The 24,826-nt window shown below is 29.6% G+C and overlaps 2 protein-coding genes across 7 annotated transcripts in view; both read left to right on the top strand.

Annotated features, from left to right (window-relative positions):
• Positions 1 to 1,730: 1,730 nt before the first annotated feature.
• Positions 1,731 to 24,826, top strand: part of LOC119610065 (calcium-binding mitochondrial carrier protein Aralar1) — a 50,873-nt gene continuing 27,777 nt past the window's right edge. For 2 of the 6 annotated variants that reach the window (XM_037965151.1, XM_037965154.1), the window contains exon 1: positions 19,810 to 20,010. In XM_037965151.1, the coding sequence (XP_037821079.1) occupies positions 19,993 to 20,010 (18 nt within the window). In that variant the 5' untranslated portion in view covers positions 19,810 to 19,992. Of the gene's footprint in view, positions 2,397 to 19,372; positions 19,526 to 19,809; positions 20,011 to 24,826 lie in introns of those variants that run through there. The other 4 variants (XM_037965155.1, XM_037965152.1, XM_037965150.1 and 1 more) reach the window with 4 other exon arrangements.
• On the top strand, positions 8,920 to 10,144 carry LOC119610067. The gene has a single exon (XM_037965156.1). The coding sequence runs from the start codon at positions 9,150 to 9,152 to the stop codon at positions 9,837 to 9,839; it is 690 nt and encodes a 229-aa protein (XP_037821084.1). The 5' UTR covers positions 8,920 to 9,149; the 3' UTR covers positions 9,840 to 10,144.

The following is a 24,826-nucleotide window of genomic DNA, read 5'->3' as shown; positions in this document are numbered from 1 at the left end:
TTAGTTAGTTAGTTAGTTAGTTAGTTAGTTAGTTAGTTACTTAGTTACTTAGTTAGTTAGTTAGTTAGTTAGTTAGTTAGTTAGTTAGTTAGTTAGTTAGTTAGTTAGTTAGTTAGTTAGTTAGTTAGTTAGTTAGTTAGTTAGTTAGTTAGTTAGTTAGTTAGTTAGTTAGTTAGTTAGTTAGTTAGTTAGTTAGTTAGTTAGTTAGTTAGTTAGTTACTTAGTTTGTTAGTTAGTTAGTTAGTTAGTTAGTTAGTTAGTTAGTTAGTTAGTTAGTTAGTTAGTTAGTTGTTAGTTTTAGTTAGTTAGTTAGTTAGTTAGTTAGTTAGTTAGTTAGTTAGTTAGTTAGTTAGTTAGTTAGTTAGTTAGTTAGTTAGTTAGTTAGTTAGTTAGTTAGTTAGTTAGTTAGTTAGTTCGTTAGTTCGTTCGTTGTGTTCGTTCGTTCGTTCGTTCGTTCGTTCGTTCGTTTCGTTCGTTCGTTCGTTTCGTTCGTTCGTTCGTTCGTTCGTTCTTCGTTTCGTTCGCGTTCGTTCGTTCGTTCGTTGTTCGTTTCGTTCGTTTCGTTCGTTCGTTCGTCGTTCGTTCGTTCGTTCGTTCGTTCGTTCGTTCGTTCGTTTCGTTCGTTCGTTCGTTCGTTCGTTCGTTCGTTCGTTCGTTCGTTCGTTCTTTCGTTCCTTCGTTTGTTCGTTTTCGTTTGTTCGTTCGTTCGTTCGTTCGTTTCGTTCTCGTTCGTTCGTTCGTTTTTCGTTCGTTCTTCGTTCGTTCGTTCGTTCGTTCGTTCGTTAGTAGTTAGTTAGTTAGTTAGTAGTTAGTTAGTAGTTAGTTAGTATTAGTAGTTAGTTCTTAGTTAGTTAGTTAGTTAGTAGTTAGTTAGTTAGTTAGTTAGTTAGTTAGTTAGTTAGTAGGTAGTTAGTTAGTTAGTAGTAGTTAGTTAGTTAGTAGTTAGTTAGTTAGTTAGGTTAGTTAGTTAGTTAGTTAGTTAGTTAGTATTAGTTAGTTAGTTAGTTAGTTAGTTAGTTAGTTACTTTTGTTAGTGAATGAATAATTTCGTAGTTTTTATGAACAAATGAATGCAACTTTTCACAAAGGCAGAATGTACAAGAATTTCAATACCCATTGTTCCGATTAAATGAGAAGAAGTATGAGTTTGAAGGATCTTTTTTCGTACTTTTCTGTTCTTTAACTGGTACTTTAAAATTTTTCTGTAATATTGATTCTAGATTAGTTACTAAATAGTTACTGAAACAAACATTTAATATATAAATTCCTGAAAATGTGTACTATTGCTTATTGCTATTATTTCGTTCTGCAAATGTCATTTTCTGACAAATCTATAATATTTTCCACTGGGTCCAAATCAGAATCCGACCAGAAACACATAGAATTTCAATAGAGACGAAAATGAACTTTATTATAATAAATATAAATATAATAAATATATTAGAGTGTTCATATATCTTTTCATACATTTGTGATCCAAATTTCGATTTAATTTCATTTCGATAAGGGTAGCGATGTATTCAAGGCAAGCAAGTTTTCAGAAAAACGGGACGGGAATTGAACTGAACTTTTATTAAACTCAACTGATTATTAAAACTTTTGCCCTTCAGTGTAAACAAACGACCGTTTAACATGACATTCCTCTACATTTTTGGCACAACAAACACAAACTCTTTCCAGGCAATAGAAATGAGAATTTTGCTGATTCCTGCAGAAATTTTCATGTCTTCAGTTCTTCGTGGTTGGTTAAGTGTTAAACAACTCAAAATACGCAGACGTCTAAACGAGAATCATACGAAAAAATAACACGGTGGTAAAATAGCAACAACATCAACAGGAAAAAAATTAAAAATAATAAAGAATAGAAATAATTTTTAAGTCGAAAAAAAGAAATTGTGCGTTTTTTCACATTTTTCGGTCGTTTAATGCACATGTGTTTTATAATCCAAACAGAAAAGAAATAACTAGGAAATAAAGCAGAAAATTAAAAATCAATAATTTAACAAGAAAAGTTAAGTGATTTGAAATTATTTGCAAAATAAATAAACTTAACAGACCCTTTAAAAATTGCTTTTTTTTGTTACGGAACAATTCCGCTAAGAAGTTCCTGGGCTCAAAATCGGTGATAAGACTTAAGTGAACAGAGTTAAAAAGGAACTTCTAGGAAATTAAACTGACTTTCTGTAAAAAATTTCTTTAGGTTGTTTTCCAAATCAAATAACCTTGATTTCTTAAAGGCTGTTAAAATAAGCTAAAATTTTGTTATAAAAAAATTTGAAAATCTGAAAAAAGTAAAAAAAAACTTCAGTGAAAAAGTTTTCAATTTCGTTTTCATTATAATGTTTAATAATTTCCAACCAATTGTTTGGATTATTAAGCCAGTTCAATGTCAAGATGTAAGTTCATGGTTAACAAAATAAAATGTAATACTTATCTATATTAAGTAAAAAATGTTAATTATTATTAATTATAATTATGTATGTTGTTGTTTTTTCATATGACCTCTTAATGACATTTCGTGTTGTGTTTATTTATGTATGTTATTCTGCTTTGCTGTCAGTTTCTTTTATTATTTTCTTGTGCCAACTTTATTGATTTGTTGCTCTAACCTGTGTCTCAGACCAACAAAAAGAGAGAGATTGTTTCAGAGTTTAGTACTTAATTGTCAGTTTAGTTTATGTCATTTCTATTTTGTTGTTGTTTATTTTTTAATATTACATACATTTGTTTATTTCAATTTATACATATGTTGTTATTGTTAATTGCAGCTCTTGCAAAAAACAAATATACTAACGGTTTCAAGTGTCAAGTAGTCTGAACACATTATACCTACACATTTTCAAATATGTAATAACTACCCAGTTAACTATTTTTAAATAGTTATTCCTATTCGATTCATTTTGGACTCTTCTGCACGATTAATATAATTTCGTATGAGCTAATTTTTTAACCATAAATGATACTTTTATCGGGAGATAAGAGACCTCCACTATTGTCTAGGGGCAGAACTACAAACATACATATATGCTCGATATATGTACATCAGAGTGGACAAAATTGGTACAATTGTAGTCTTTTTAGTACAATTTAATCCACAAAAGTACAATGGTACGATGACACATTTTGTACAATATTAAATTTATTTCCTTATTGAAATGATAATCTAAAATTGTACTTCTAACACAAAGTCCAAAGGACTGCCGATTTTGATAAAATTTGTACTAAACTTCAGAAGAGAAACAAGTAATATGTATGTTAATATGTAGTAATATGTACTATGCCAAATCTTGTACATAGATGTACCCACCATTAAAGCATATGTTCTAAGGTGTTTTATGGGGTCTTGCATCAATTATGGACTGACCTATACAGAATTTGAAATAGTGAATAATATTTTCTAAAAATAAACTTTTGCCAAATTTTTCTTCACATCACAGCCTTTAATGAACATGAACCGTGGTCTGCATGTTGAGCTGCATTAAAATCATCTTCTGAAGGTGATCTTGCGTGATCCCAAGACCCCACTTATGGGTGGTAGGGACAATGTCCGCCAAAACTAACATGGACAAAATTTCAGCACATTTAGTTCCTACTTAACATTTTTTGTTGGTGTTATTCTGCAAGAATCGTTATATGCGGACTTGTGTAAGAGATAGGGCCAATTGTGGTTCAAACTATTTTTCGTGAGAAGGGTATACATACATAAGTTTGTCATTCTGTTTATAATTTCTATAATATAATTTTTCCGACCCTATAAAGTATATGTCAAGTGACCCGGCAGTTCTTGACCGATAGAGCTGAAAATTTGTGTCTGGCCTACTATCCCAAAGTACTAACCTTGGTGCAAATTTCATCCAAATCGGAAGACATCTTTTTTTTAAAGTTGGATCACTTGACACGAAATTCCCCATATGTATATTCTGAGTTCTTATAAATAGCAGAGTCGGTCTGTTGTTGTAATAAATTTTCTTAAAACCCTTGATATCTTTGGGGACCAAATCAAACATGCTTTCGAGAAGTTTTCTATTTAAAATCAGCAAAATCAGTCCATAAATAACGGATATATGAGGAAAATGCGAGTTAACATCTGAAAATTTAATAAAAATTTAGATTTTTTGTGAATAAGAACTTATAAAAGAGGACTTTTTTAGTACATTTTCGTTCTTTAAAATTTACTTTTTTAATTTACCTAAAAACATCATATCCCGGAGTAAATGATAAACATAAAAACATTCAGAGTCCTGAGTGAATGAAAATTGTAGGAAAGTAATTTTGGTACTTTTTTGTTCTGCAACTGGTACATACATACATATATCCTGATGAAATGAAAATCTATAAGAGTTAATTTTTTGGTACTATTTGTTCCTTAATTGGTACTTTTAGAATCTTTACATAATATTGAGCCTATAAAAATAAAAAAAATTAAGAATCTTTTATAATATTTGACCGAGAAACATAGAATTCAACACGCAGCATACTGATCTATAAAAGGTAATTTTTCGTTTTCCGTTTAATATTTTTTCTTATTTTTTGTAATAAAAGACGTACTGAATCTATAGATTAGAGTCTAGACTAAAATATAGACTAGACTATAGACTAGAATATAGACTAGACTATAGACTAGACTAGACTAGACTATAGACTAGACTATAGACTAGGACTATAGACTAGACTATAGACTAGACTATAGACTAGACTATAGACTAGACTATAGACTAGACTATAGACTAGACTATAGACTAGACTATAGACTAGACTATAGACTAGACTATAGACTAGACTATAGACTAGACTATAGACTAGACTATAGACTAGACTATAGACTAGACTATAGACTAGACTATAGACTAGACTATAGACTAGACTATAGACTAGACTATAGACTAGACTATAGACTAGACTATAGACTAGACTATAGACTAGACTATAGACTAGACTATAGACTAGACTATAGACTAGACTATAGACTAGACTATAGACTAGACTATAGACTAGACTATAGACTAGACTATAGACTAGACTATAGACTAGACTATAGACTAGACTATAGACTATATAGACTAGACTATAGACTAGACTATAGACTAGACTATAGACTAGACTATAGACTAGGACTATAGACTAGACTATAGACTAGACTATAGGACTAGACTATAGACTAGACTATAGACTAGACTATAGACTAGACTATAGACTAGACTATAGACTAGGACTATAGACTAGACTATAGACTAGACTATAGACTAGACTATAGACTAGACTATAGGACTAGACTATTAGACTAGACTATAGACTAGACTATAGACTAGACTATAGACTAGACTATAGACTAGACTATAGACTCTAGACTATAGACTAGACTAATATGACTTAGACTATGACTAGACTATAGACTAGACTATAGACTAGACTATAGACTATACTATAGACTAGACTATAGACTAGAACTATAGACTAGACATAGACTAGACTATAGACTAGACTATAGACTAGACTATAGACTAGACTATAGACTAGACTATAGACTAGACTATAGACTAGACTATAGACTAGACTATAGACTAGACTATAGACTAGACTATAGACTAGACTATAGACTAGATATAGCCTAGACTATAGACTAGACTATAGACTAGACTATAGACTAGACTATAGACTAGACTATAGACTAGACTATAGACTAGACTATAGACTAGACTATAGGACTAGACTCTAGACTAGGACTATAGGACTAGACTATAGGACTAGACTATAGACTAGACTATAGACTAGACTATTAGACCTAGACTATAGGACTAGGGACTATAGACTAGACTATCGACTAGACTATAAGACTAGACTACTAGACTAGACTTACAGACTAGACTTATAGACCTAGGACTATAGCCTAGACTATAGACTCGACTATAGACTAGACTATAGACAGACTATAGACTACGACTATAGACTAGACTATTAGGACTAGACTAGTAGACTAGAACTATAGACTATAGACTGTAGACTAGACTATTGACTAGACTATAGAGTAGGACTATAGACTAGAATAGGAACTAACTACTTGCCCATTTCCTCTGAATATTGCGTGAAAAACAATTGCACAAAAAGTACAAAAACATCATAATAAATTATTTTTTAAAACAAGTATTTTATATTCGTATTTTGACAAAATGTTACACATTTTTTCCATATATCATTGCTCAAAATAAAACAAATCATTGTAAAACCCTTTGAAATGTGTTGCCAAAAGTTATTTAAAAGTCATTTAACACGTGTCGAAATAATCACAAGAGTCCTTCAATGCCATTGAATAAATACACGTGGTGTGTAGTTTCACCCCTCAGGATAGAACTTGAACTTTTTGGTAAATAAATATCATAATACTGGTAGTATATACATTAGGGCCATAACTTGTATACATTCTTTTAAAATAAAATTATTAACTCTTATTAACTGGCCAAAAGGCCGTCCTCGAATCGAAATTAAAAAATGGACCCAAAAAAGATCTTGTTAAAATGGTAATGGTTCAAAGCCGCATACTTGATCGAGTAAAATGTATCGATGTTTTGCATTTTGAGATATGGAACAAGAAATATGTATATGGTTATCACGTAGTGACAGTATCTAGTTGTGGTTATACCCCTAATGTAGATGTATAGCTATGGTAGCTATACGATTACACTTGGAATATTTTTCTCGCTATTTTATTATTAGTTTTTGTTTTCGTTGTGAAACTTGACTATTTGTGTCATTTTTTGTGCGAATTAACACATTTTACATTAACAATACTAAACAATAAATAGCGAAAGTAGTAACTAAAACAAAAACAACCCAGCAAAAACATTGAAAAGTAAGGAATAGTAACCCAATAGATAAGTCAATAAAGTAGTCAATGAACTAGTCAATAGATTTGTACATAGACTAGTAAGTGGAATAGTCAATAGACTAGTTTACTGATAATCTCATAGATCTGTTATTAAACTAGTCAGAAGACTATGTAATAAATTAGTTCATAGATTAGTTAACAAAGCCGAAAATAAAATAGATAGATTGATAGATAGATAGATAGATAGATAGATAGATAGATAGATAGATAGATAGATAGATAGATAGATAGATAGATAGATAGATAGATAGATAGATAGATAGATAGATAGATAGATAGATAGATAGATAGATAGATAGATAGATAGATAGATAGATAGATAGATAGATAGATAGATAGATAGATAGATAGATAGATAGATAGATAGATAGATAGATAGATAGATAGATAGATAGATAGATAGATAGATAGAATAGATAGATAGATAGATAGATAGATAGATAGATAGATAGATAGATAGATAGATAGATAGATAGATAGATAGATAGATAGATAGATAGATAGAAGATAGATAGATAGATAGATAGATAGATAGATAGATAGATAGATAGATAGATAGATAGATAGATAGATAGATAGATAGATAGATAGATAGATAGATAGATAGATAGATAGATAGATAGATAGATAGATAGATAGATAGATAGATAGATAGATAGATAGATAGATAGATAGATAGATAGATAGATAGATAGATAGATAGATAGATAGATAGATAGATAGATAGATAGATAGATAGCTAGATAGATAGATAGATAGATAGATAGATAGATAGATAGATAGATAGATAGATAGATAGATAGATAGATAGATAGATAGATAGATAGATTAGATAGATAGATAGATAGATAGATAGATAGATAGATAGATAGATAGATAGATAGATAGATAGATAGATAGATAGATAGATAGATAGATAGATAGATAGATAGATAGATAGATAGATAGATAGATAGATAGATAGATAGATAGATAGATAGATAGATAGATAGATAGATAGATAGATAGATAGATAGATAGATAGATAGATAGATAGATAGATAGATAGATAGATAGATAGATAGATAGATAGATAGATAGATAGATAGATAGATAGATAGATAGATAGATAGATAGATAGATAGATAGATAGATAGATAGATAGATAGATAGATAGATAGATAGATAGATAGATAGATAGATAGATAGATAGATAGATAGATAGATAGATAGATAGATAGATAGATAGATAGATAGATAGATAGATAGATAGATAGATAGATAGATAGATGGATAGATAGATAGATAGATAGATAGATAGATAGATAGATAGATAGATAGATAGATAGATAGATGGATAGATAGATTTTGGGTTTTCACCACATAACTATGTCAAATATACTGCAATCTCACCAAAATTTGGCACAACTAACTTTTATATAAGCATAAATGACCATGTCCATTTTTATAATGATCGTTTGACCGTAGCCTCCATACAAACCCCCCCTTTAAAAAATATCTTAAACGTCCAAAAAACGTATACCCATTTATATGAAATTACATCCCTTTTCCCAATTCTTTTACGATCGGCCCATATTTGACCCTAGCTCCCATATAAAGCCTATTTTAGAAATTTAGTTTTTCATCAATAAATTGCTTAAATACATCGGAATTAAGGTAAAATTCAACAAAATTTATATGAAAAATAAATAATTTTTAAAATATACCCAGGGTAGGGTATGGTATCATATAGTCGGCCATGCCCGACTGTACTTTCCTATTGGTTTTTCACTAAGCAAGACTATACTTAATAATTTTAATTAAATAAAATAGAAAAGTATTTTAGTAAATAAATTGAAAAGTAAGTTTAATTAATAATTTTAATTTCCGGTAAACCGCAGTTAAATTTCCTTTAACTAGTATTTATTATCTAGTTTAAGTACTTTTTAAGTAGAAAATAAGACGATACCTGATAAGGAAAGGAATATTGTTTAAAAGTCTTGAATATATATAAATGGGCACAATAAATAGACTTTACTGCCAAGTGCAGTAATACATATAAGATGGGAAAATTATTTCATGTATTTGTCATAATAACTATAATTAATTTAAAAATTCAAGCAATATATTCCGCCAACAATTTATATACATCCGACCAGAAAAAGATCTACTATATTGAAAATGAATATAAGTTTTTTTTTTCAAACATAAAGATTATAAATTACAATTAAAATAATATAACAATTTATAGTTTACCTGGTTTGATGCTTTAACGAAATGCGCCAGCATGAACATGAGTTTGGTTACAATTGATGCCAAGGAAAAATCTGACGATATAACTAATTTATTGAGCAAAACATTTGGAGCTGTTAATGGCATGTGGATTGGTGCCATAGCCAATGGTAAAGATCATCATTATATTTGGATTTCAACTGGTAATGAAATGATTTTCTCAAATTGGTCACCTGGTGAACCCAATTTTGAAAATAGTCAGGAATATTGTGTTCTAACTGGATGGACGGATAAAATTAAATGGAATGATGGCGGTTGTTATAGTTTACAAGGAGTTATCTGTGAATATAATGACAATAGTAGTCATAATCAAAATGAATTAAAAGATTTTTATGAGGCAAAACTAAAAGAGGAATTGGCAAAGAAACAAGAACTTAAAACTCAATTACAAGAAGAATTGGCAAAGGAACAAGAACTTAAAAGTCAATTACAAAAGGAATTAGAAAATGAAAAACAAATTCAAAGTCAATTAGCAAATGAAAAAGAACTTCAAAATCAATTACAGGAGGAATTAGAAAAGGAACAAGAACTTCATAATCAATTGGATAAGGAATTAGAAAAGGAACAACAACTTCAAAGTCAAATGGATAAGAACCAACTTCTGCTGCAGATGTTACTGGATTATAGAATTAATACTGATGGAAGAAATAAGTTGATACATGATGTAGTTGTAAATATTAATTGAGGAATTTAAATGAGTTAAAAAAAATTATGTGAGAATTCTTATTGTTGTCTTCAGTAATGGAAATACATTTTAAGTTATGAATTTGATTACGAGGAAGGGTATTTTTTATGTTCTTTTATATTTTTTATAACATACAAACATCAGACAAATACTAGGATCCCAATTAAATGATAGTTTATAATAGTGGACATTTTGGTATTATATCGTTACAACTTGTATTCTTAAAGTCTGTATAATATGGAATATACTTACAAACAGAACATTAATTAAATGTGCTGCGTCTTGATTGAAGGAAAATCTTCAATATGGTATTTGTGTATATATATTCAACTATGATGAGGGTAGCGATGCACACTGGGTAATGTTAGTATTAATATAAATTTATATTTACATATATAAAGTACCATTTTTTTTATATTACAAATTCATTGTTAGAAATGTTACTTAATCAACAAAATTTATTATAATACTTGTAAATAAGAGTAATTTCCTGTCACTCGTAGTTCATAAGTAATCAAGCGATCAAGATGTTAACTTCTTCGACAGTTGTCCAAATATCACGGTGTGATAGTGATAGAAAAAACAATCTTTAGATCTTGATGGCTTGATGGATAGCCTTTACTATAGATTAGACTATAGACTAGACTATAGACTAGACTATAGACTAGACTATAGATTAGACTATAGACTAGTCTATAGACTAAACTATAGACTAGACTATAGACTAGACTATAGACTAGACTATAGACTAGACTATAGACTAGACTATAGACTAGACTATAGACTAGACTATAGACTAGACTATAGACTAGACTATAGACTAGACTATAGGCTAGACTATAGACTAGACTATAGACTAGACTATAGACTAGACTATAGACTAGACTAGACTATAGACTAGACTATAGACTAGACTATAGACTAGACTATAGACTAGACTATAGACTAGACTATAGACTAGACTATAGACTAGACTATAGACTAGACTAGACTATAGACTAGACTATAGACTAGAATACAGACTAGACTATAGACTAGACTATAGACTAGACTACAGACTAGACTATAGACTAGAATACAGACTAGACTATAGACTAGACTATAGACTAGAATACAGACTAGACTATAGACTAGACAATAGACTAGACTATAGACTAGACTATAGACTAGACTATAGACTAGACTATAGACTAGACTATAGACTAAACTATAGACTAGACAATAGACTAGACAATAGACTAGACAATAGACTAGACAATAGACTAGACAATAGACTAGACAATAGACTAGACAATAGACTAGACAATAGACTAGACTATAGACTAGACTATAGACTAGACTATAGACTAGACAATAGACTAGACTATAGACTAGACTATAGACTAGACTATAGACTAGACTATAGACTAGACTATAGGCTAGACTAATAGACTAGACTATAGACTAGACTATAGACTAGACTATAGACTAGACTATAGACTAGACTATAGACTAGACTATAGACTAGACTATAGACTAGACTATAGACTAGACTATAGACTAGACTATAGACTAGACTATAGACTAGACTATAGACTAGACCATAGACTAGACTATAGACTAGACTATAGACTAGACTATAGACTAGACTATAGACTAGACTATAGACTAGACTATAGACTAGACTATAGACTAGACTATAGACTAGACTATAGACTAGACTATAGACTAGACTATAGACTAGACTATAGACTAGACTATAGACTAGACTATAGACTAGACTATAGACTAGACTATAGACTAGACTATAGACTAGACTATAGACTAGACTATAGACTAGACTATAGACTAGACTATAGACTAGACTATAGACTAGACTATAGACTAGACTATAGACTAGACTATAGACTAGACTATAGACTAGACTATAGACTAGACTATAGACTAGACTATAGACTAGACTATAGACTGACTATAGACTGACTATAGACTAGACTATAGACTAGACTATAGACTAGACTATAGACTAGACTATAGACTAGACTATAGACTAGACTATAGACTAGACTATAGACTAGACTATAGACTAGACTATAGACTAGACTATAGACTAGACTATAGACTAGACTATAGACTAGACTATAGACGCTGGTTTAAAAATATCCAAATTTCCCACTAACCGCTAAAACGTATTTATTACCCCAATTGCCATTTCAAAATAGTCAGATTTGATGGGAAAATTGCCAAATTTTCAATACTGACTTTAACTTTTCCATGTTAAAATACAATGAAAAAGTAGTTCTTTTTTTAATCTAAACTGTTCAAAAAATCCTTCCATAGATGTATTATTTAGCAAATTTAAATCTACATCATATCTCATAATACATTTCATAAAAGACATGGATGAATCAGCTCCTTTGTGACGTAATTTTATACATACATATATGTGTGTGTTTAAACAAATGGAAGCTATGTTTTGATATAAATTTATTTAAAGAATACTAAATATGTATCTACTAAATACAAAATCAGTAACAGTTTCTATAAATATTACTTCTTCTATAAATACAAATTTAATGTAAAACTCGTTATTTATAATCATTAACACGTGTCTGTTGTTATTTTTCTACATTAAATGCTTTATTAAAAAATTAATAATTAATGCCAAGCACAAATCTACAATAAAGTGCGTATGATTAATATTAATTAACATGAAATTAAATAAATACAATACGACGCTCATACGTCATGTGGCACGTTTTTATAATAAAAAAACTAAAGTATTTCAAGTTTTTCAGTATTCATTAATAAACAAACAAAGTACATATTGTGTTGAAAAATAATAATCATAGTAATTTAATATTGATTCTTAATATTTTGCTGTTTTATTATGAAAAGTTTATGATTAAAAAAAAACTATAATAAACTAGGGTAAAAAATTCTTAACAAATATTAGGATTTTTCGATTAGTTTTATATCGCTATGTTTGTTTCATTTCTCTATTTCTCTTTTAGCATTTAATTTTTCTTTTACTATTGTTATTTTTTTTCTTTTGCTCACCAAGGTCGTTTGTAGAACGTGTATATATATATCATACCAAACATTCCGGTTCTTTTACTCAGACTTTGTGACTGTCAGTTAGTTAGAGAGGAGTAGTTGAGCAGGGATACAAACAAATAAAATATACGGTAAATTGAAAAAAGGAGGAAACAAACAAAATACAAAAATATTTTTGTTATTTATTCCACATAGCGTGACAATCATTATTGTACTTTTCACCACTTAATACACATATTTACTCTTTGAAAAAAATTATAAAAATACGTCTAAAAATGGAAAAATATTCTAATATTCTTTAGACATACGGAAAATATGCTTCTAGTAAATATGGCTCAGAATCTGAGGCTCTATTAAAATGTCCTTTTTATACCCTTCAACTTAAAAAACATTAATTATTTTTTTTCGCGATAAGCTCAAAAGTACGGAAATTTTGAGACTCATTTCGAAAAAATTGCAGACAATTTTTTTAATATATTGTACTGTGAACAGGATTTACCATCGCTGGTAGGCAGACAGACGCCCTTTGGAAGAAGAAATATTACTAATACGCAACCAAACTTTTCCCTACAGTTAATATATTTCTCATATATCATAAATACACAGATACATCCACATAACTTATAATTAGAATTTCTAATTTAATTTCTATCGATTTTATATCACAAACAATTAATCCAACCAACTACTAACTCTATTACTTGAACTCATTATTAATTTAAACATTTTGCAACATTCTCTTGACAATTCAACTCTGTGTGCTACAAATGAAAGATAATTATCGATGTCAAAGATATCAAATTAACTAACTAACTAACTAACCTCTAATTAACACAAGGCATTATTGTTGGACTATCTTTAAAGCACTTGTCTTCTGTCTTATCACACTTTTCTCCCTTTCCCTTTCGCCTTTTGTTTACTAGCGTTTAAGTGGATAAAATGAAAAACCAAAAAGTACAAAAAAATGCTGACAAACAATGCAATTAAATTAAGGGAACACACACTTACACAGATTACAAAATCAAGTGAAATTCATTGGAAAATAAATTAAAAAAAACATTTTGAAAAAGAGAATAAATAGACAATAAAGAATCTAAAGAGCGGAGCATGAAAACCTTTTAAAGTAATTAACAGGTTTGAAGGTAATTTAAATAGAACTTTAAAAGCCTTTTTTTATAATTTAATTTCTTTTATAAAATCCAAATTTTTTGATAAATTGTTTCCATCCCTGATTTCAACCATGATAAATCTCTTGTATAATATCTCTGTTATTTATGGTTTGATTTTGCCGATTTTAAATAGAAAACTCCCCAAAAGCATGTGTGAAAGAATTATTGAAGATTTGGATGCAAAATTTTAAGAATCTAGTTTTATTAGTTTTCAAGATAAACTAATTTTTGAATTTTATTCATATGGGAGGTGCCACGCCCGCTGTTGCTAGTCCGTCCACTTTTTGTCTTAAATATTCATATTGATACTAAATTGGCTCCGACAAAATTTGAGCAATCTAACTACTATATTTTCCCAGATATAATGATTTAATATTTTCTTAATGTGGAAGGTGCCACGCCCACGCCCACTTGTCCAAAAATATTCTTATGGATGTCAAAGTTGTCAGTAAAAATTTTAGGAATCTAGCAGTTGCAGTTTCTAAGATATGCGACTTTTAATACTTATTTTGTATGTGGGCGTGGCTCCTCGCCCACTTGAAATTTTAAAGTAAAAGTAGCTTATAGTTCCTTCCAGACATACAGGAAAACACTGCGAAAATTACACAAAAATCGGTTCAGCCGTTTAGCTGTTTATAAAGTCTAAACAAACAAACATACAAACACATTCATTTATATATATATGTATAGATAAGTATGTATATTTGAAGTCCGTAGACGGCTAAACTGATAAAGCGATTTTCTTAAAACTTTCACACTGGCTTCCTGTATGTCTGAAAATAACTATAGATAATTCTTGAATTTCAAATATCAAAAAGGGCCAGGTGCCACGCCCTCATACAAAATAAGTATTAAAATTTGCATATCGACAGCAACAGCAAGATCTCTCAAATTTTGTACGGACAACTTTAACATGCATATGAACATTTGGTAACAAAATGGGCGGACTTGCTATAGTGGGTGTTGCAACTCCTATATAAAGAAAATTGCTGGACTAGAAATATGGGGCGTGGTAACTCCCATATCAATTTAAAAAAAACCATATATCTGAGAAACTATTAGATGTAGAATCCTCCAATTATGCACAAACAATTTCGAAATTCATGTGGCGAAAATGCACGAACTAGCAATAGGGGGCGTCGCATTCCCCATTTGTATTTAATACAACAATTTGTATATCTGGGAAATTAAAACATATGGCTAATAAATAATAAATTTGCAGATTAACAATATAGAGTACAACAACTCCCATTGAAATTATGTACAATCTGGAAAACCATTAGAGTTAGAATCGTCTAAATTTTGCACGGGTAACATTGAAATTCATATGAACATCTGGAAAAAGTGTGCTCTAAGCTCGTATACTTTTCAATATGTATGCATAAAAAAAAATCTAAAAAAAATCAAAATTTTGTCCTCAACATGTTACAAACTTAATAAAATAGTTAATATACCAACCCTATCATAGCAGCAATAGTAATTATACCCTACACCACTACAGTGGGGTGGGTATTATGCATTTGTGCTGATGTTTGTAACACCCTCCTTAAAGTATACCAATCGGCTCGGAATCACTCTGTGAGTCGATTTATAATCGGGCCTCATTTGACCCTATCCTCCATATAAAGTCCCCTTTAGAAAATGATTTGATGGTCAAAATTCACTTATAAACACTAATATCACGATGATATTCTGCATAAATAATAATTCTACCAAAATTTATTTGGATAGGGACATATTAACCCCCTAATCCCAAATAAACCCTCTTTTAGGAATCCCTTTTTTGTCAACAAATTGTCAAATATTTCTGCATTAAGGTAAAAATTAAATTAAACACTTTATTATTAAAAAATAATCAAAATTTGTAACATAATCACTGGCATACGGTATCATATGGTCGGCCATGATTGACTATAAATTCTTACTTATTTTTTAATACAAATAGTCTGCAACATTTAAAAATTCACACATTTTTTCTATTTATTTGCAAACATATCGGTCAAGGTCAAAAAAATAATTCTACGCATGTTGGCCGTATAGGTTTAGTCACAATGACTAACATTTTTCTGTGACTGTAAAAAGAACATTTTTGTTTCCATCCCCTTTATAGGTATTTATTTTCACATTTTCATTATAATAAACAAACTGAAGAACAAACATACATACATATTTAAGTAATAAACACACAATCATACACCAGCAAACTACAACAAAAATACGGGAAATAAATATAAAAAAGTCAAAATAACAACAAAAATTTATGAATTTGCATAGAAAATGTAAATAACAATTTTAGTAGGTGCAAAAACAATAACAAAACACCATGAAAAGCTTTTTAAGCAAAAAGCAAAGCTAATAAAAACAAAAACAATGTTTTTATTTACTTTAACATTAAATGATGATGATGAAGAGGAAGTTAACAGATTTATTTTACTGTAAATACAGCTTACAAATACAATTACATACTTGGAATCGATTTTATTTTGCGGTATTTGCAAAAAAGATTTAATTTGTTACGAGTATAGTTTATAGTTAATAGAATTTTTATTATTTATAAAAAGTGTTTAACTGTTTGGTGTTAGTTTTTGTTGTAGACAATATTATCTGTAATTATTGTATAATGAATATTCATATTTATTTTTGTTGTTACGGTTTTGTAAATAAATTTGTTTTTTTTATTGGGAGGAAAAAAGCTTTTCATATTTTTTTTTTCATATTCTTAATTTTGTGAGAGCACAAAATGCCAGTGATGTAGGCAGTGGAAATATCATTCGCCATAGGGGCACGTTTACTAAAGTGAGAAATTTTAAAACCGGTGTGATAGATTTTACATATAACATTTCAAAACTTTTGTGGCTCGAAATCTTCTGTAAAAATAATTGTAATAGATAATTAAACAACTTGAAATCAGCTCTTTCACTGTTTGAATTTTTCATTTAAGAAGATTTGAGGTCGGACCTTTGATCCAGCTGTCAGAATCCATAAATCAAACGTTAACATAAAAAGCAAAGTAAAAAGAATAAATAAGATAGTTTTTATTATTTATTATAGATAGATAGATAGATAGATAGAATAGATAGATAGATAGATAGATAGATAGATAGATAGATAGATAGATAGATAGATAGATAGATAGATAGATAGATAGATAGATAGATAGATAGATAGATAGATAGATAGATAGATAGATAGATAGGATAGATAGATAGATAGATAGATAGATAGATAGATAGATAGATAGATAGATAGATAGATAGATAGATAGATAGATAGATAGATAGATAGATAGATAGATAGATAGATAGATAGATAGATAGATAGATAGATAGATAGATAGATAGATAGATAGATAGATAGATAGATAGATAGATAGATAGATAGATAGATAGATAGATAGATAGATAGATAGATAGATAGATAGATAGATAGATAGATAGATAGATAGATAGATAGATAGATAGATAGATAGATAGATAGATAGATAGATAGATAGATAGATAGATAGATAGATAGATAGATAGATAGATAGATAGATAGATAGATAGATAGATAGATAGATAGATAGATAGATAGATAGATAGATAGATAGATAGATAGATAGATAGATAGATAGATAGATAGATAGATAGATAGATAGATAGATAGATAGATAGATAGATAGATAGATAGATAGATAGATAGATAGATAGATAGATAGATAGATAGATAGATAGATAGATAGATAGATAGATAGATAGATAGATAGATAGATAGATAGATAGATAGATAGATAGATAGATAGATAGATAGATAGATAGATAGATAGATAGATAGATAGATAGATAGATAGATAGATAGATAGATAGATAGATAGATAGATAGATAGATAGATAGATAGATAGATAGATAGATAGCTAGATAGATAGATAGATAGATAGATAGATAGATAGATAGATAGATAGATAGATAGATAGATAGATAGATAGATAGATAGATAGATAGATAGATAGATAGATAGATAGATAGATAGATAGATAGATAGATAGATAGATAGATAGATAGATAGCTAGATAGATAGATAGATAGATAGATAGATAGATAGATAGATAGATAGATAGATAGATAGATAGATAGATAGATAGATAGATAGATAGATAGATAGATAGATAGATAGATAGATAGATAGATAGATAGATAGATAGATAGATAGATAGATAGATAGATAGATAGATAGATAGATAGATAGATAGATAGATAGATAGATAGATAGATAGATAGATAGATAGATAGATAGATAGATAGATAGATAGATAGATAGAAAAACTTTTTTCCTCCTTCTCTTATTTTTATTTTATTACCTCATTGTTTTAAACCTAAGTTTATAAATTTGATTAAATTTTTAATTGCATCAATTAAATTTTTAATTGACTGAATACGTTTTTAATTTTTTTTTTATATTTTATTTTAAAATATTTTTTGTTTATAATACAAATAATACTAATAGTTCTTAAATAGTCAATAATATTTTATAATCCCCGTTCTATTCAAATCTTTTACTACCTACAGAAACTTTATATAGATGCGATTGATTTTAATCGGTAATTTACGTAGCTCAGAGCAATGTCAGAGAAATTAGCTTCAGTTATATATGAACAGTACCTGCATATTAAAGTATTTTAATTTTTTATCTAAAACTCAGTTAACTTTTAGTTTCATTAGATTAGCAGTTAACTGTTATATTTTAAACAATATAGATAGTTATGCAAATTTTGTGTTTTTACGCGAAAGCTTTGAAAAGCAGAGCTGTAGATTTTAAATCTATTAAGCATAATATACCAAATAGTATTTATATCAATAAACCTCTTAACTAGTATATTTGATTTAACACATCTATTAATTAATTAGTTACCAAATGGCAATATCTTGAAAAAGTAATACCATTCATTTATTAATTCACACAAAAAAATATTGGCCCTATAGTAATCTTAAAGACTCTACTCCACTTTATGAGTCTCTTTAAGAATTTCTATCCACCGAGCATATACTAGATAGTTTTAAGGTACGTCCACACCTATTAAAATTTTCGAATTTAATGACGCCAGCTTTACTTGGAGGGATGGACATGGCAAAAGCTGATTTTTACACATTCGGGTACATATGTATATTTCAATGAGTTACAAATTTTATCACAAAACCGTAATATTCTCCCCATTAAAGTGTTATCTACGCCTCTGTCACATTATTCCCATACAAATACATTGATACATTTCAACTAGAGAATTTTTCTTTGGCTCAATTCATTTCTAACGGATGAAAAGCCTAAAACAACAGAGACACATTTGCCGCAACAGTTACGGTACAAACGAGTCCACAACCAGACGTGTATTTTTTCTCGTTTATTATTTTTGAAAAAAAAAAATATATAAAAATTAAATATTAATTTTTTTTCTTTCACGTCTGTGTTCAATTTCGCACGAATGTCATATTTTTTCTTATACAAACGTAAATAAATATCGAGTTTTTAACAAACATTAACGCGGGTGTTGGTTGTTGCTGTTGTTTTTTAATTATTTTCGTAAAAAATTTCAATAATTTTTTTTTTGGAAATAATTTCTATACGAATAAGTAAAAGAATAAATAATTTTTTTGGCAAAAATAATAGAAAAATAAGTAACACCTAAAATAATATTCAAGGTTTAATAGCAAAAAAAAAAAGTCAAATTCAATGTGAAATATATGAGAAAATTTTAAGAAAAATAATTAATATTTATTTGTGGTATTTAAAGAATAATATTGAAAATAACTTGCATTTATAAAAGATATTTTGAAAAAAAAAATTGCATTAAAAATTTAATATTTAATTAAAAAGTGTTCTTTAAAAAAAGTCTGTAATAATTAATTTTTCTACGAAATTTTTTTATCTATTGTTGGTGTTTTTTTAAATAAAATATATTTTAGATACAAACAACATGCCTGAACAACAAGAGGTTAGTTTTTATAGTTTTATTTATGAGTAATACTAAAATGTATACATATGTATGTGTGCACTCTACAGTATTTTATTTGGTATTATTAAGTTTAGCAAGATCTTGCCACTTTTTAAAAAATAATATATACAAATTTAAATAAATTATAGTATTTTCTAATTCAGACAATAATGCGCAATAAATTCTCAGTAGTAGATACTAAAAATAATCCAATTATTTTTAAAATCACCTAAAACGCAAAAGTATATTAAAAGAATAAAAACAACATTTTTATAATAATAGACAAAATATTTGCTACTAAAATCGAAAGTATATACAGAACCAACAAGCGATATGGGACACATTTCACAGCTGCCAAGAAAAAATCGTCGAAGTTCTAAGAATCTAAGGCGAGCAAAAGCTTGTCTTACTATATATTGTAAAAGGGGTCATGAATTTTGAATAAATTGTATTATTTTAGTGGTTTGAGGAGTCATTGTTGTTAAATATAATTTGTCATACTGTGTTTAACAATAATCGATTTTTTAGTTTCTTCGGTTATGCCGAATCTTATATCAAGGCAAGTGTCGTATATTTTGGTAATAGGTCTTTTTGGATCGACCCTTTTTTCATTTATTAGCACCTTAACATTTATTCGCGTTATGCTGAGTTTATCAATAAATCAATATTAATATTATAATATGAACATCATGGAGATTTTCGGAATAGGGCTTTGATGGACGGCACTATACAGAATTCAAAACTTTGATTAATATCTTTAAAGAAATCATTTTTGTCGAGTTATATTCCATAATTTTTTTAAGATTTTTTTACGATAAAGTAATTTCCTGCAAGAGGGTTACTGATGGACTGACCCTCATTGCTAGTGAGATCTTAGTTCTTATAACAATTGTTTTATGATGAATTTCATAATTTCTTCAGCCCATTTTCATATTGGGAACCTTTCCTATTTTTAAGATCTTCTTTAGAGGGAAGTCAAACCTTGGGCTCTGATCGGCATCTAGCACACGAAGCGGCCTCTTTGAAAAAGAGTAAAAAACTCCCTACTTTTCCAAGCATTTTTGCCTCCAAGAACTTCGAATATACGCTCATTCGTCATATTGCCCCATATTTTTATGTCTGACTTTGAGGGCACTGGAAGATCCCACTTCTTGACCAGTTCTAGCTTAGCGCCGCTCAAGGGAGTAGGGATACTTTCCACCAAGATCTTGCTATTCTTATGATCACCACACTTCTACTAAAACTCACTGCTCACGCTCTCTATTGGTAGTTTGCCCATAGATGCGATTGCGTGGCCCACTATCTTATTGCTGATCAGACATTATATCGTACTATACTGATCTATTGGATTTTTGCCCGTCGGATTACCGGCATCGTATACGGCATAGCATATATCGTCCCAGTATTCCGTCTTGGAAACTTTGGGGTATGACGGCTCTTTTCCCCTTTCAGCGTCTAGCTTCTCTTCCTTATTGGTTATGCTCAACTGGCTCTTGGTCGACCTTCTAGCCAGGCAATTGGCAATGACAACTGCGGCCAGATTGAGTGTAACTAATGCTAGGATCATAGATCTTATACCGAATAATCAGTATATTGAGTGAGAAAGTTCCGATATTATATCTCTTCGGAGTCTCAAGAATCTCTCCTTCCGGAAAATAATTGTTTCCGAGTGTACACAGACGGATCCAAGACGACGAAAGGAGTTAGTGGTGGCATTTTCATAGAGGAATTTGGAACGAAAATCTCCTTCCGACTTAATGATGAATGTAATATTCATCAGGCTGAAATATCGGCCATAAAGGGGGTGTTAAATTGGCTAAGGTAAAACTCTGATGTAGGAGCACCTCTAATCGATGCGTATTAATGTACTGAACAATAAAAATAAATATATTTTGTTGGAAAGGGGCGTCAATTCCTTAACAGCGATTGAAAATGTTGACCTCAGAATGGGTCTCAAAATTTCCATAATTTTTAGCTGATTACGGGAAAAATAATTGTAAATTATTTTAAATATATTGCACTGAGATCAGGATTTTAAATAGATTGTAGGGAACTAAGGCCCTACGAGGTCCAACGAAATGACGTGTTGTTTGCGTCGACAAGGCCATTTTTAATACTGGACATTTGGAATCAAAAAATATACCTTTTTTAATTGAATTTGAACGTCGAAGAGACGGGCATTTTATTTTTAATTTGGCCAATAATGGCCAATTCTAAAACCTTAACAACAAGAAATATTTGCTAAATAATTTATTACACTTTGTCCTCCCCTTTAGAATACCTCTACGGACGGGCATACATATAAACATATTCTCTTCATTTACACTTCCAGCATTTAAATATTTAACTTTTAAATGTTGGGCCTAGTTACATCCAAAATTCACCGTTATATACATAGTACTCCAATAAACTAAGTTCAACTAGAAAAATAAAGAATTTAATTAGCTCTGCATAATTAAAAATTAATTATGGTTGTGAAAATATCACAACACAACACTTTTCTAAACAATTTAGCAAAAATAAATTAATTAAATACTCTAAAACGTGCATGATTTATGGAAATTTTAAAATAAAATTTCAATTTTCACGTTTTTTCCCCAACACTATTGTTGTTTATACACAACTATTCAAATTGTTCATAGGCATAATAAGTATTTTAATTAAACAATATTTTAAATATTACTACTACTCATTCATTGCAGTATGATATAATTTCGTTGAAAAGGGATTTTTAACTATAAAATGTTAAAAATGACACAATTTTCATGGAAAAACAACAAATAAACAGTCAGGCGTTAAATGCACTTGAAATTGTTGTTTATTTGTTTGTATAGTGCTCTTTAGTAGGTACTTGGATGAGGAAATCACATGTGCAAAATTATTATAAGTACGACAAAAATTTATAAATGGAATGAAACTGAAAAAAAAAAATAAAAAATATTACAAAATAAAAACAATAAAAGTAAATATGTAATAAGTACGAGTATTAACATTTAACAAAAGAGAATACATATACAATATACACATGTATGTAAAATCATAATGACTTTAACCAAAGTCAAAGTTAATATGAAAGCTCTTTGTTTTTGTTTTATTTTCTTTTATAAAAATCATATATCAAAAAATTTAGAAACTTAAATGAAATATGTAGGATGCTATTATAGTACCCTGGCCTGATCTGTTAGTTTATGTACCTACATATGGGGCATGTCATGTCAAGTGACCCAACTTTTGAAACCTATGTCTTCCGATCGGGTTGAAATATTAGTCCTATTGAATGGTAGTTTAGTCACAATTTTTTAACAAGTTCAGTCAAAAACTTTCTGAGTTACAGTGGGTCAAAGGGCTCACATATTTCACTCGCATCCGACTAAGCGACCAAAAAGCTCTTAAAGGAAAAGATCCAAGCTTTCGTATGAGCCAAAAATAAAGAAAACAAGTAAAAAGTATAGTCGGACGTGGACGACCTTATGATACCCTACACCAGTTATAATGTGTATTATTTCTAATAATAAAGAATTTATGTTGAATTTTACCTTAATTTCGATATATTTTTGATGAAAAAATGATTTTCTGGTAGAAGCCATATATGGAAGCTAGGGTCAAATATGAACCGATCCTAAAAAAATTTGGTGTAGATAGGGATTTCTGTTGATATGTAAGTTAATTATGCCGAATTTCATGGAAATACACGTGTTTATAATGGAATTAACGACGTTCACGCATTATTAGAGGGGGACTTTGCAATAGGGCAAAGATTACATAAGGGCCGCTCATTATGAAATTTTGCACTATCATTTATGCTTGTATTAAACGTAGTTGTGCCTATTTTTGTAGGGATATTAGTATATTTGTCATAATTATGAGCTCCAAATACCCGGTGATATGGGGGTTAGGTGAAATAATCGACCGATAGCAACCAAATTCGAACCCTTGGATCAAAAGTAATGCATGCGACCTGTAGTTTGATTACAAGGTAAGACGGACATGATTCTGAAGCCGCTTGGTATTCTGAGCCGATTGGTATACTTGAAGGTGGGTATAGGACCATTAATTCTATGCGTTACAAACATCAGTACAAATCCAATATACCCTCCTCACTAAAGTGGTGTAGGGTATAATAAAAAGGGACCAAATTCCCCATATATGTATATGATCTGGAGTAAATTATGAATCGATACTCTCAAAACCTAGAGATTTTATGATTTCTTACTTCTAGGTACAGTATAAATCGTCTTATATTGACTTCGATTTTTACGAATCGATTCTTATAACGTTATAACGTTATCAAAACAAAATATCGTCCCTGACTATATTAAGAAGTCTGATGGCACTTTAACAAGATCTGCTTTTAAAACTCTGGATACACTCTTCCAGATGCATTTTCCTGAAAGACCATGTGAAAACATATGGAAAAACTTGGACACTGGAACACTGAGTCATTAAATTGGAATCTACCTCCTAATGTCATCATGATGGGGAAGACCAGGTGGGCACTAGGAACTTTTGAACCCTACAATACATTATGCTGCAGAAGTTTCAACTTAAGAAACTTTTAACTGATTGTTTAGTTCTACAGAGCAGTACTTTTCATACAGAAAGTAGGTAAAATACAGTATTTTAAAGTGAAGGACTATAGACCTATATGTCGCCTGTCACCTTTCCTGTTGAAGAGTATGGAGAAGATCATATCGGTGGCTTAACATCGGTACTACGGAAATATCTTTGCGAAAAAGAAGACGCCTTAGCATGTTTCCTTGTCGCTTTGTATAATATCAAATCAGATGCAATCCAAAAAGCTCTTAACGATACTGGA

This window comes from Lucilia sericata, unplaced genomic scaffold (genome assembly GCF_015586225.1).
Source record: "Lucilia sericata isolate MDLA Ls3-8-SP2 unplaced genomic scaffold, ASM1558622v1 Contig001110F_arrow, whole genome shotgun sequence".
NCBI lineage: Eukaryota > Metazoa > Arthropoda > Insecta > Diptera > Calliphoridae > Lucilia > Lucilia sericata.
The sequence above is the reverse complement of the archived record's forward strand: the minus strand, read 5'-3'. Positions and strand labels throughout refer to the sequence as shown.

Coding starts and splice junctions, on each gene's coding strand:
- LOC119610067 (XM_037965156.1), top strand. CDS start 9,150: ATGAACATGAGTTTGGTTACAATTGATGCCAAGGAAAAATCTGACGAT.